General features: G+C 44.8%; 1 protein-coding gene across 3 annotated transcripts in view; it reads left to right on the top strand.

Annotated features, from left to right (window-relative positions):
• LY86 (lymphocyte antigen 86) overlaps positions 1–13,989 on the top strand; it is a 65,516-nt gene extending 51,527 nt beyond the window's left edge. Inside the window, exons 5-7 of one of the 3 annotated variants that reach the window (XM_007973786.3) lie at positions 6,285–6,337; positions 12,083–12,221; positions 13,770–13,989. In XM_007973786.3, coding sequence (XP_007971977.2) covers positions 6,285–6,337; positions 12,083–12,220 — 191 coding nt within the window. In that variant the 3' untranslated portion in view covers position 12,221; positions 13,770–13,989. Of the gene's footprint in view, positions 1–6,284; positions 6,338–11,198; positions 11,637–12,082; positions 12,268–13,769 lie in introns of those variants that run through there. The other 2 variants (XM_073005635.1, XM_007973789.3) reach the window with 2 other exon arrangements.
• Positions 13,990–14,261: the final 272 nt, after the last annotated feature.

The raw sequence follows: 14,261 nt of genomic DNA on the forward strand, positions 1-14,261 counted from the left end.
ATACACACAATGGAATATGATTCAGCCTTAAAAAAGAAAGAAATTCTGCCATTTGCAACAACGTGGACATACCTGGAGGACATTATGCTAAATGAAATAAGGCAGACAAATATTGCATGATCTTACTTACATGTGGAATCCAAAAATAAAAGTCAGACTCACAGTAACCGAGTAGATGAGTGGTTGGCAGAGTAAGGAGTACGGGAAAAGAGGAGATGGTGGTCAAAGAGCGCAAACTTGCAGTTAGAAGATGAGTAAGTTCTGGAGACCTAACGTACAGCACAGTGACTACTGTTGATCACAATGTATTGTACATTACTAGCAGAGTAGCTCTTAAGTGTTCTCACTACACACACAAACACACGTGTACACATATAAGCATGCACACACACAAAAATGCACACACATTCACACACAAATGCACGCATGCACACACACACATACAGGCACACACACAAACATACACACGAAAGGTGACTATGTGAGGATATGTTAACCACATTATACAACTTAAATATACAACTTAAATATATATAACTTTTATTTGTCAATCATTTCTCAATATAACTGGAGCAAAAAAGGACACTGCCTCCCCTCTACCCTGCCCTACTGGGCCCAGCAGGTGGGAAAGGAACACAAAATGCTAGGTAAATGAATGAATGATTTTTTAAACAAAATATTTGTTCTTGATATGCCAATTGGCCTAGTCATCATAATTATAACTCTTGAGTATTTTTATGCTGTTAATTGCCCTGAAAATGCTTAAGTATTAATGACATTTTATAATAAATTTGGGAAATTGGCAGGAATTCCAGCAAGATCCTAGAAAGGGCTAGGAAATCGGGAGAGGGTCGCCTAAAAGAGTTCATGCAGTCAGCAGGCTGCATCTGCGCTGGTTATTGAGAATAAAAAGAGGCAGACCAAGACACAGGACCAGCTGGGTGCAGTGGCTCACGCCTGTAATCTTAGCACTTTGGGAGGCCAAGGTGGGTGAATCGCTTGAGCTCAGGAGTTGGAGACTAGCCTGGACAACATGACAAAACCCCATCTCTACAAAAAACTAGGCAGGCGTGGTGGCATGCACCTGTAGTCCCAGCTACTCAGGAGACTGAAGTGGGAGAATGGGAGGATCACTTGAACATGGAAGGTGGAGGTTGCAATGAACCAAGATTGCACAACCTGGGTGAGAGAGCCAGACCCTGTTTCAAAAATAATAATAAAAAAAAAGACACAGGCCCTCATATCAAGTTGATGTCACCCAAAACCCTTGGGACCTTTTATTTCCACAATTTATAAACCAATTTTCTCTTCAAAAAGACACTCAATGACAATCACCCAAAGATCTGGGTCAAAAAAAAAAAAAGCTGATACTCAGAAATGACTTCAAGTATTCAGAACTAGGGAGGTGAGTTTCTTTAATCCACTGCACATTAAAAACTGATAAAGATTGCACATGAAAGAAACGGAAGAAATGGGTGCAAATATACTGGGGTTCTTTTTATAGTCCTGGAGTGTGAGAATGTTAATTAAAGGAATCTCAGAATTGGAGAGGATCTGAGAAAGGACAGAGTGAAAATTTAATTTTAGGTATTGTTTTATCAGATTTAAAAAAAGACAATTTCATTAGTTACTTGCAGTTATCTCAAGAACTTCATGAGCCCCCCAAAAAGTTCCAATTGAAACTGTAAACTGTAAGAGACCAATTTAATGAAAACCTCTCAGCCAAGTGAAGGACCTCTTAATGGTGAAGAACACAAATGAGCAAACCTGGATGAATTAAATGAGCACAACAAAATATTAGGTATCATTAGAGTGTTGTTCTTCAAAGAGTCATACTCGTCCACTTTTTAAAACAAAAGTTTTTTAAAAAGGCAGAGACAGAACTTAGCAGTTATATACACTGGCTCAAGCAAGAAGCTAGAAAACCTAGTCTCATTGCATATTTCAGCTTCCACCAAATGAATGTCCATTCTGTTACTCCTTTTCACACGTGGGTGAATGATAATACAGTTAATAACTAACTGCCATTTCTACCCTTCCTTGGGACCACATTCTGCTCAGCAGCTTTACACACAAGTTTTCTAGTCCTCTCAATGCCCTATGGGGAGGCATTGCTATTTCTATTTTGCAAGTGCAAAAACTGAGTTGCAGGATGGCTGAGCAAATTGCCCAACATCACTTAGCTAGTGAGTCGGAGAGCTGGGTCTCAAACCCAAGTCTGTCTGCTTCCTAGGTCAAGTCATTTGCACTGTGCCGCCATACAGCAATTTGTAGAAGCATAAAGCAGGTATGAAACATGCCCAAGGGAACCCAGCCAGATCAGACAGGGATGGCACACCAGTCCTTGTTCTTGGACTCTGCTCCTGAGCCACACTGTGTCCAAACCCTGACAGCCAGCAGGAGTGCTCTTGGCTTGTTCATGCCTGTAGCAGCCACATCCTTGAGTTGCAAGCAGAAGACACCCAATCCGCCAACAAAAGCAAAGGGAATTTCTTGAAAGGACATTTAGGAGTCACAGAATTAGCAAGAAAGCTGGAACACCAGCCAGAAAGTGGGCAGCTCTAGAGACTGGTGAGTTGCAGTGAACGCTTCTCTTGCCAGAACAGATTGAGAAGGGGTCTCTTTGTCTCTCTGCTCTGATTGTCTTGGCTTGGGTTAGAGTATCTACTGGGAAAAAGATAACTTCCAAAAAAGAAATCATGTTCCAGTAGCTGAACCACTGCAGTGCATATCTGTTAGGGGCACGATTAGCATAGACTGCAATGCAAGGGGTGCGTCCTCAGGCTGGGCAAAGCACCAGCATGACAAATGAATCTCAGGCAGGCTGTCCCTCTGAACCCTCTATATGTAACCACATACTAGTTACAGTGCCTACATGTACTGCTCAGACAGGTTAAGTAACTTGCCCAATTAATGAAAAAAGAACTCAGATTCAAGCCCAGATAGTCTGACCGCTGGACATGCGCTCTTAGCCACGATGCTTGTTTGCAGTGCTGGGGAATCACAGGGGAGGCAGTAATCACTGAGGGGCTGGGCAAGGAGTCATCCTTCTTGCTGACTTCAATACTGATGTGGATAGCCCACCAAGCACCATAATGTCTCAGTTTTTTCACCCCCTTACTTTCAACAACCATTTCCATCTTTACACCTCGACCACCATCTCTCATATCAACCCTGGATATCTTAGAGTCTGTAAAAATGCACCATTTCTGAAATCTAAATGTCAAGCCCTCTGCCATGTGGCTTCCTCATATCCTGCCAGCTCACCAATTCTAGCACCTTGACTGCAATAATAGAAACTCCATTCAATTCACTCCCCCACTGTTACCATCAACAACTCCCTCCTGCCTTCACTTTCTTCCTTACCCACCTTAGATTCTATGGTCTATTATTGTAATCTTTTCCTTGCATCTAACTCAACAGCCTTGACTTTCTCTCCTTTTCATTCTTGTCCAGTGAAACTCCAACCCAACCACTGACTTTCAGTAGTACTGGAGCTACTGAATGTCTCTAAGAAAATATACATCTGGGCTGACTGGAGTATCTTTAAATTTATGGCCACAAACCTCAAAAAAAGCACTCAACACTGCCTAGAAATCTTACTATATTTCTCAAGTAAATTTCTTCCCCACTGTCCATGAATATTGTATTCCTCCTTTTGCTGCTCAACACAGCACAGGCCTTTGCCATGCAGTGCCCCCTACAAGTCTGTGGACTTCACTGCAAAAACCAAAGTGATCAGACAAGAGCCCCACTATTGGTTTACTGGCCCATCTACAAACATATCTATACCTGAACTCATTCTGCTCTGTTTTTGCTCCTACAATGGTGGGAGTAATTTTCATGCTTCTCTCGAATGCAGGAGGGAGTGTTAATAGCATTCCTTTCCACCTTCTTAAACCCTTCATGTCTTCAGTTATTCCCTTTTCTACAGCTTCAATCTCTCTTTCTACAAGATTATTCCTTTGGAACAACAAATATGGTACAGTATCTCCCATCTTGAACAAAGAAACAAACCACTCTTAATACCACACTCTCCTTCAGTTATCCTTTTGTTTTTTTGGGTTTTTTTGCATTTGCTTCCTCTCATAACAAAACTCTTACTTCCTCACCTCCTTATATCTCTTCAGTCCACCCCATTCAGGCATCTGTACTCATCTCTCCAGTGTTCTTGTCAAGGTCATCAAATGACCTCCATGTTGCCAAATCCACTGCACAGTTCTGTTCTCATCTTACTCAAACTCTCAGCAGCAGCATTCAGCATGCCTGGCAATACCCTCCTGTTTGAAAAACATTCATCTCCTGGCTTCCTTGCTCCTTCACTCTCTGGCTACCCTCTTACTCCACTGACCATCTCTTCTTAGTCTCCTTGGCTGGCTTCTCCTCAACCCAACCTCTGAATGTTGGAGGGCCTCAGGAGGTCCTGTCCTCTCCTCTGTTGATTAATTCTATCTCTTTGTGGTGAGGGGGGCATCTCATCCTGTCCCATGGCTTAATCACCACATGCTAATAACTCCGATATTCATAGCTCCATTCCTACCTTTTCCCTAAAATTCCAGACTTGTATAGCCAACTGCTTCCAAGGATCCTTATTAACCATCTCCCAGAATTAGAGCTCTTCAATCATCACACACACACACACACACACACACTGCCTTATCAGGCTTCTCTAATCTCAATAAATGGCACCCCCATCTATCCAGATGTTCAAACCAAACCCTTCCTGGCCGCCACTCTCTATACCCACTCATCGGTGGGTGCTATCGGCCAACACAAATGTTATCTCATTCATGTTCTCTACCTCCACCACCACCACCCTTCACCAATCCATCATTTACCTTGGCCACGGAAGAGCCTTCACACTTGGCCTCTTCTTTGCACTCTTTACACAGCAGAATGTCTCTGCAAAACATAAATTAGCTACTTTGACATGACTTTTAACACATTTTCCACTGCCTCTGGAATGAAATCTGAACTCCCTACCATTTCCTGCAGGTCCTGAAATATGTCACCCCTTAATCTTTCCAAGTTATTCTTAACACAGTTCCTCTTGTTCACTGTGCTTCAGCAGACTCATCTCCCTCTGTCCTTCCAATTTCCTAAACTCTTTTCCACATCAAGGCCTCTGTCCTTACTTTGTTATTCTGAGATGATCTTCCTCCAACTCTTTAAATGCTTGGCCCATTCTGCTCTTTCAGGGCTTGGCTCAAATACTACCTCCTTATAGATGCCTCCATGACCTGCCACCCTGTGGAACATGGTGCCTCCCAGTTCCTGGCATTAGCGAGTATTCATGGAGTGCTTCCCAGGTGTTGTTATTAGTGCTTTTTATTGATTGCCTCTTTTAATTCCCTACCACCCTAAGAAGCAGGTACTCTTATTGTCATTATCTTACCCATCTTGAAAAAAAAACAAAAACAGAAACAAAAAAAAAAACAAGGAAACTGAGCCCAAAGAGATAACAACTGTCCATAGTCAACTAATCCTGGTACTTAACCCTGTGCAACCTGGATCCAGCCTGGCCCCTTCCCCACCACACCCTCCTGCCTCTCTCATATTACTTGGTGTCTCTTTCCATCACTTGTTACAATCTGGATATTGTCTTGTTTAGTTATTTCTGTACCATCATTCTCCTCAGTAGAATATGCATTAGTTCATTTTCATACTGTTATGAAGAAACATCCAAGACTGGGTAATTTATAAAGAAAAAGAGGTTTAACGGACTCACAGTTCCAGAGGGCCGGGAAGGCCTCGCAACCATGGTGGAAGGCAAAGGAGGAGCAAAGGCACATCTTCTATGGCGGCAGGCAAGAGGGCCTGTGCAGGGGAACTGCCCTTTAAAAAACCATCAGATCTCATGAGACTTATTCACTATCACAAGAACGGCATGGGAAAACCCACTCCCATGATTCAATTACCTCCCACTGGGTCCCTCCCATGACACACAGGAATTATGGAAACTATAACTCAAGATGAGATTTGAGTGGGGACATAGCCAAACCATAACAGAATATAAGCAATGTGTGGACAGAGACTTCTTTTTTCCATCCCAGGATCCCCAGGACCTGCCACATGGAAGGTGCCTGATCAATATTTGTGGCATGAATGAATAAGTGAATGAATGTAGATCACGTGTAGATCAGGGAATGAAACCATTTCTAGCAATAGCTGCTCTTATTTTGGTGCCAACAATTGTCACACATCTGTGTGACCACAGAACATATGAATGAATCATTTTTGTAAATGATTGAATAACATCATGTATGCTTTATATATTTTTTCAGAGCAGATTTACTATGCTGGGCCTGTCAATAATCCTGAATTTACTATTCCTCAGGTAAGATATTACTTAATTCTTGTATTAAATAGTTTGTTTCTTGAAGAAGTCTAGAAGAAGTGGGAGGGAAAGGAGGAGAAACCAAGAAAGAAGAGGTGGAGTTAAACAATTTAAAACTTATCCATAGGCCATCCCTGCAAAAACCCTTTCTTCATAAAACTGCTGCTTCACCATGGGCACTTGAAATTTCTTGACACGCTGACTTTGTCATTTTGGCATTTAATATTTTACATGTCGGTGAACCTTAGGGAATCCTCCGAGTACAAACCTCCCACTGAGGGATGCCGGCGTCTTGTCCAGCAGGATTGCGGCATCTGTGGGGTTCCATATGGCAGTGCTGCTGGGCTGTGTGGGCGGCACCATGCATGTGCTGGGACCGTGCTCAGGAGGCTGGCGGTTCAGAGAAAGGAAGATGCACAAGCCACGGAGGCGTGAAGGTCCCCCAGTTACTGTCCTTTCACTGTTACTCATGAGCCGCCACTAAGTCAGTAAAATGCCCATATCCTTAGCATTTGCTGGCAAAGCTCACAGCTCAGAGTAGAATTTTCCACTAATTCCTTTCTGTTCAAGATAATGTGACGTTATTAAATGGCTCAATTTACATCACTCTGCTATAAGCAATAAATGTTCAATGTGCTATCCCTCAGATAATTTTTTTTTTTTTTTGAGACGGAGTCTCGTTCTGTCTCCCAGGCTGGAGTGCAGGGGCATGATCTCAGCTCACTGCAACCTCCGCCTCCCGGGTTCAAGCTATTCTTCCACCTCAACCTCCTGAGTAGCTGGGACTATAGGCACGCACCAATACGCCCAGCTAATTTTTGGATTTTTAGTAGAAACAGGGTTTCATCATATTGGCCAGGCTGGTCTGAAGTCCTGACCTTGTGATCCACCTGCCTCAGCCTCCCAAAGTGCTGGGATTACAGGCCCCTCAGAGAATCTTATGGAATAATATGGAAAGGATCACAAAAATGTGATCTTTTAAAAATGCATGCTGATGTATTTAGTACCTGTGAGATTTGATTATGCATGTATAATATGTAGTGATCAAGTCAGGCTATTTAGGATGTCCATCACTGAATACATTTTTGTTAACTATAGTCACCCTACTCTGCTATCAAACATGTCTTCTATTAACTGTGTGTTTGTTAATATGTCTTCTATTAACTGTGTGTTTGTACCCTTCAGTCCACTTCTCTTTATCCTCTTCCTCTCCTCCCCTCCCTCTCCACTCTGGTATCTATCTTTCCACTCTCTATCTCCACGTGATCATGTTTTTTAGCTCCCACAGATAATTGAGAATAAACAGATTTGTATTTGTTCCTGGCTTATTTCACTTATGATAATAACCCCCAGTTCCATCCATGTTGCCACAAATGATAAGATTTTATTCTTTTTTATGGCCATATAGTATTCCACTGTGTATATATACCACACCTTCTTTATCCATTCATCCATGATTCCATATCTTTGCTGTAGTGAATAGTGCTGCAATAAGCATGGGGGTGCAGTTGCAAAAATGTAACCACTTTAAATAGTTTTGTTTACAACCTCATCCTTTCAGTTCTCCAAAACCTGTATATGGCTGAAGAAAAAGGTAGGTCTCTTTCTCCATAAAGAATCTCTAACTTAGTTTCACCTCCGGGTTTGTTTCCTTTCTTTCCCAGCCTCTGTGTTCCTATGTCAGAGTGCCATCTTGCTACCATCTCGGATTTCCACTAGCATTGCTCTTGCAGCTGGGAAGTCTCCAAGCTTCTCCCTCTGGAAATCTCTAGAGTTTTCTCCTCAGGTCTTTCATTAAAATACAAAAGTTTTGCAAGAAAGAAAAACTACACCTCTCTTCACTTCTAGTATAAGGTACCTAAACTGTCCTAGAGAGTTCCATTTTTCTTTAAATCTTTGCTATTTGAATTGTTTTTCTTTCCCCATTGTCCTTCTGACCCTCCTCCCCACTAGAGGCTGACTTAAAATTTACTAACAATTGACTTTCACTTTTGCATTGTTGGCTTATTTTTAACCCAGTTACTCAGCAACCGTTATAAGATAGAGCAGAAAAGAACTTCTTAAAGTCAGAAAACCCCTTTGAAAGTAGTTGAGGGGCCAGGCACAGTGCCTCATGCCTGTAACCCCAGCACTTTCGGAGGCCGAGGTGGACGGATCACTTAAGGTTGGGAGTTCAAGACCAGCCTGGCCAACATGGTGAAACCCCATCTGTACTAAAAATACAAAAATTAACGAGTCATGGTGGTGTGTGCCTGTAATCCCAGCTACTCGGGAGGCTGAGGCATGAGAATTGCTTGAACCCGGGAGGCGGAGGTTGCAGTGAGCCAAGATTATACCACTGCACTCCAGCCTGGGCAACAGAACAAGACTCCACCTCAAAAAAAAAAAAAAAAGAAAAGAAAAAAAGTTGACCAGATATGTAAAAAAGCCTTATTTGAATCACCTTATAGTGCAGGAAGGAAGTACAGAACCTAAGTTCTTCAACTGCTGGTGGTACTTAAGCAGATATTACCCAGTATGAGGGCATCGCGTGTACGGCAGAGAGAGCTGGAGGCCTTAATCCCAAAATGGGCTCCCTGCACTGGTCGCAGGTCAGCCGTGGACGGCCCGCAATGCACAGATGCTTTGCTTTCTTAATATGGAACACACACAGTTCAACGCCTTTTGGTTGTAAAAGACCTACCCCGTATCACCTCCTCCAGCAAAATCCTCCAGGGATGGGCTCTGGGCAATGGCAGTTCCCATGTGGCCAAAAACGCTCCCACTCAGTGCTCAGTCTCCAGGGCCTTGGTATTATTTCCTTCTGAACTCATCCAACCCCTTGGCACAGATTGAAGCCCTCCCTGGTGTCCTCTGTCTATGCCTCCTGTTTTCTGAATGAGAATTGAGGGGATCATTTAGACCCCCGAAGCATGTGGACAACAACTCATAGGCACAGCCTGACCTGTGTATCGCCAAAGGTGCACCTACAAATTCCTCACTTGCAAACTTGTGCCCTCCTCAACAGCAGAAAAGCTGCACTCAGTCCTTCCCTACCCTGGCCTCCTGGCCTCCCAGCACACACCTCCACCTGCCTCCAGCCTGGCACGCTTGCCTAAATACTCTTATCTCTTCTACCAGAGTCTGCGATATCTGTAATTCATAATCTAGAACCCCTTCCTTCAAATACAACAGCTCCTCTTAGGCTCATAACATAGTAATGAAAAATTCATGTGGTGTTCAATACATTTGTAGGTGTGTACCTAAATGCACATAGAGATTTTAAAGAAAAGTACATGAGGAGGAGGAGAAGGATGAAACACAATGAGATATAAATTTGAGCCGGTCTTTACTCATAATTAATTCTCTAACATTTGGACTGCTTTGGTTATATTCCTAACACTGTTTCTAAAATTACAGCTGCTCAATATTGGAAGAGTATGACTCATGGGAGCTTCTAGAATCATGGAATCACACCCCAGGCGCCATCCAGAGCACAGCCTGGCTCTCTTGAATACATTTCAGTGTTGGGGACTCCACTCTCTTTGGAAGCTCTGCTCATTGCTAGAAAATTGTTCACTTCTAACAAAAGCCACCTCTCATGCAGTTTCTCTCCGGTGGTCTCACCTACTCCTTCCCTCTTGCTTTGTACAGATTAAACTCCTTCCCCCGTTGGGTGACAGGCAGTTCAAAGATGTACCAGCGGTCTCCTGGCCTCCTCTGCCACAGTCCCTCTGCTCTGCTTGTGACCCTCCCACCACCCCAGAGCATTTTCCTCTCCAGATCAGTGTCTACAAACACGTCACTGCTCTGTGGCTGCTGGGGTGCAGGGCTGGGGCGCTGGCAGCAAACAAAACCGGCATAGCTCTTCCACAGTCTTCACAGGACCTGGCTGCCAGGCGGCTTCTGCCAAGCTGACTGCAAAGGAAGGGAGACCTCCTCACAGCGTTGCTGCCAGCAAGGACCCCCAAAGGCAGCCATTCTTTCTGTGACGGGGCATTTTGGTTTTGTGCTGGTGAACTGCGCTCCCCGGGGTCTTCTCTGTCTCAGCACACAACCCTTTCTCCCTCCAGTTGCTCAGGCCAGGAGCCCTAGAGTCACCTTTAACCCATCTCTTTCTCTCCTACCCACTTGCATGTCCTCAGCGGATCCTATCGGCTGTTCCTTCAAAATTTCTCTAGCACCCAAACCCTTCCCCCACCTCCACCTCTAATCCAGGTCATCTTCATCTCTCACCTGGATTCCTGCAATCACCTCCCACCTGGGCTTTTCAGCGAAGCAGCCAGAGGGATGCTACTGACACAGGCGCCAGGGCAAGCCACCCTCTCCTGACCCCAGTTCCTTTCAGAGTGGAAGCTGATGTCCCCACCACAGCCTTTGAGGTCCTAAGAATCTGGCCTCCTGTGTCGCCCTAACTTCACCCCCACCATCCCCCGCTCTCCCTGCAGCCCCGCTCGCCTCCTTCTGCCCCTCTAAAGTGGGGTCCCCAACTCATAGCAGGACTGCACCTTCTTGTGTCTGCTTCAGGTCTTTACCTAAACGTCATCATCTCAGCAGGGCCTCCTTTCACCACCCTGCTCAAAATTGCAGACCAGCACTCACCTTGACCCACCCAGTGCTTCCATCCACTCCCTTCCTGCATGAGTTTTCTCCATGACACGAACACCTGACACACCATACGTAGTCACATATCATAAGGCTGGTCTGTCTCTCCCAGAGATGCCGGAAGCTCCGCAGGGCAGCGGTTGACTTGTCTTGTTCTAACGTTATCCGCAATGTCCAGAACATCACCCAGCACATAGAAGTTTCTCTGTAAATATTTGTTAAATGATTAATTGTACCGTGGGTCACACGTCTAATACTTGACCTGTGCCCCTTGCAGGGAAAATACCAGGTTTTGCTGGAACTGTATACTGAAAAACGGTCCACCGTGGCCTGTGCCAATGCTACTATCATGTGCTCCTGACCGTGGCCTGTAGCAAAACTCACAGCCAGCTTCATCTCACGGGACCTCCAAGCTCCTCTGACTGAACCTGCTGTGGGAGAAGAAGCAGCCGATAACAGAGAGAGGCTCTACAAAGAAGCCCCCCAAAAAGTGCAGCTGCTAATTTTAGTCCCAGGACCAGACATCCCCAGAATCCACAGATGTAATGAAGTCCCCGAATGTATCTGTTTCTAAGGAGCCTCTTGGCAGTCCCTAAGCAGTCTTGTGGGTCCATCCTTTTTGTCTAATTGGTCGCCTCACACCAGACTCACCTGCTTTTCAACTTCTTAGGAGTGCTTCCTCACAGTTACCAAGAATAAAGGAAGCTGGCCACCATTGTTCATTGTGGTTTGTTCAAAGAATCTCACTACAATGCTGTAGTTAAAAAGTCATTTCCTCCAGATGCAGTGCCGGATGCTGGTGCAGCATAAGCAGTTCCAAGAAATTCAGGAGGATGACAGCCTGGCTAAAATTAGAGCGCTGGGAAAATGTGCCATTGCTTCTCCTGGCCAGGCCCCCACCCTTGGACCATGAGGGCCGAGAAGCTGATGCAACCTCACGAATAGGGACATCATCCTCTCGCTTATCCAAACACTCATTTCACCTTCATCCCTCAAAGCGTGATTATACTTCACCTCAGCACACAATGGCATTCATTACTGCATTTATTAATTAATGCAAGGAATAACTCCTGAGCATTTAATGTGTATCAGGCACTGTGTTCTTAAGTTGTCTTTTATGCTGCTCACCATAAATGAGCATGTTGCCTATCCTACTTCCAGAGTCATTTCTGCGGCCCTGTCTTCTCTCATGGGATGCACCGACCGCATGGTGGGCTCCATGGCCCCTTCACCATCCAATGCCCCTGTCCTTCCAGTGTCCCTGCTGGCCCGCTTGCTCCTGCTAAGGGGCTGGAGTAAGGTGGGTGAGTTGACACTATCATTCATAAAAATGCCACTATATTAGAGATTAAAGGAGAAAAAACTCCATAGTTTAAAAAATGGTAGTTGCTATTAATCACTATTTATACATCATTAAACCACCTAGAATAGCAGGTCATAAATGCCTGGCAAACTTTAAAGCCAGCATCTGAGGTTTTCTGGGTTATGAGGAGGCAAAATTACAGCAGTGTCCTCGCCTAGGCCATAATGCTTGAGGGAAAAGACGTGCATGGCCATACTAGGCTCAGGAACAAACCTCTGAACGTACATGGGGGTGACAGTGTTATGCACAAGAACAGCAAACGATTCCTCACCGGGCCATTCCCTCTAGCTTGAGACATTCACCTCCCTCCCTTTTCAGTAACCATCACTAGGAGTAGTAAAGGCCCTGGCCAGACTCTGCATACGCACATGTTCTAACAGTACAAGACAGCTGTCACAGCCTTCCAAAGACACAGGTGGACACAGCCAGTCCCTTCCCAATCCCTTTGCCCTCTCCTTTAAACTGACTGTGTGGGTGTGTGTGCATGAGAGAGAGAGAGAGGGAGAGAGGAAGTTTCAGATTCTATAGGTTTGTGTTAAACTGGAATTTCCATATATGGAGTCTATCCTAGTCATCGCTGAATATACAAGTACACAGCAGTTTCACTAAGGACATGATTTGAGAGGGGAAAAAAAAATGTTTCTTTGTCCCAGAATATTTTGTTTCTTAGTGTCCTGTCTTGGGCCTTAAATTTCACCATTAGTTTTATTCCAGCAAGTTGAAAACCTTTTTCAACGTTCAGGAGTCTCCTCTTGGAATACGAACAGCCCTGGTAGGAGAAACGCTGGAGTCTTTGTCATTATTTAACACTCTGGCAGGATGTAGTAACTAAGATGACTTTGAAAGTGCCAGCCCAGAAAGCAAGGGTGTCAGGGGAGGTGGGTGACGCGAAGCCGAGCCCTCTCGGGCTAGCCATTGTGTGGTTACTGAGGGGGCGGGTGTCAAAGTGCCCAGACAATCTACCAGAGAAACTAAATTGACTTCTCCCGTAAAGAGAATTGCTACTGTTTCGAAAATCACTATCAAGAACTCCAAAAATGTGTCCTCAATAAACTATTCTGAAGAAAAAAATAACAGTTTGGTTCAGGATGACCCAGTGTCCCCGCAAGTAAGGGAACTATTGTGAAAATCAGCCAGCTTCAGACATTTGAGTGCCCATCCCCCCTTCTTTATATTTGGAGGGCAATTTCAATCGTTAGGTATAGAACGTTTTAAAAAATATTTTTGAGGGACGTTCCAGGGCCCAAGGGAAGCTTTGTCAGGCTAGAGTCTCGGCAGAATGCTGAAAAGCCTCTCAGGATGGCGTGATCGCATCTCTGAGAATGTTTTGGCTATGAGGCACAGAGAACTCAACTGAATCTGGCGTCTGCTTAGCGGACTAGGTTGCCTCCCATGACCACTGAGTCCCAGGGTTGTTTAGGTGTCAGCTAGCGTTTGCTGGTGAGGCTCATTCATCATCAGCCCTTCTCCTCCATTTCTCCACAGTTCTTCCACCTCGGGTCGCCTGGAATATTGCCTTCACCCTCAGACAGTCTGTCCCACAATAAAAGATCATTTCCGTAGCTGGAGACCTCACATCCACACTGTCCCTACTACAGAAGGCAAAAGAGACCTTTATCCCAAAACCCTGTCACTCATTCTGACCAGGATGGCTTGGGTCACATGACCTCTCCTTGTAACCACATCAGACCAATCTGGTTCAACTTTTAGGTAATAAAGTTGTGAGTTGTTTTTCGGTTGCCATGGATCCCAGGTTGAAGGTTATGTAACCCGAGCATGCCCAGATGAACCAAGTATGCAACTACAGAGGAACCTAAATGCGAGACTGAGGAGTGGGAACTTCATTAAGAAGTGAACACGGCAGGTCAGGATCCAGGATCCAATCATATCAGCTTCCAGCATCATCCCATGGCAGGATCCAATCAGATCATGCCTCCCAGCATCACCTCATTGCAAGATCCAATCAGATCATGCCTC

Source organism: Chlorocebus sabaeus, chromosome 17 (genome assembly GCF_047675955.1).
Source record: "Chlorocebus sabaeus isolate Y175 chromosome 17, mChlSab1.0.hap1, whole genome shotgun sequence".
In the NCBI taxonomy this organism is placed as follows: domain Eukaryota; kingdom Metazoa; phylum Chordata; class Mammalia; order Primates; family Cercopithecidae; genus Chlorocebus; species Chlorocebus sabaeus.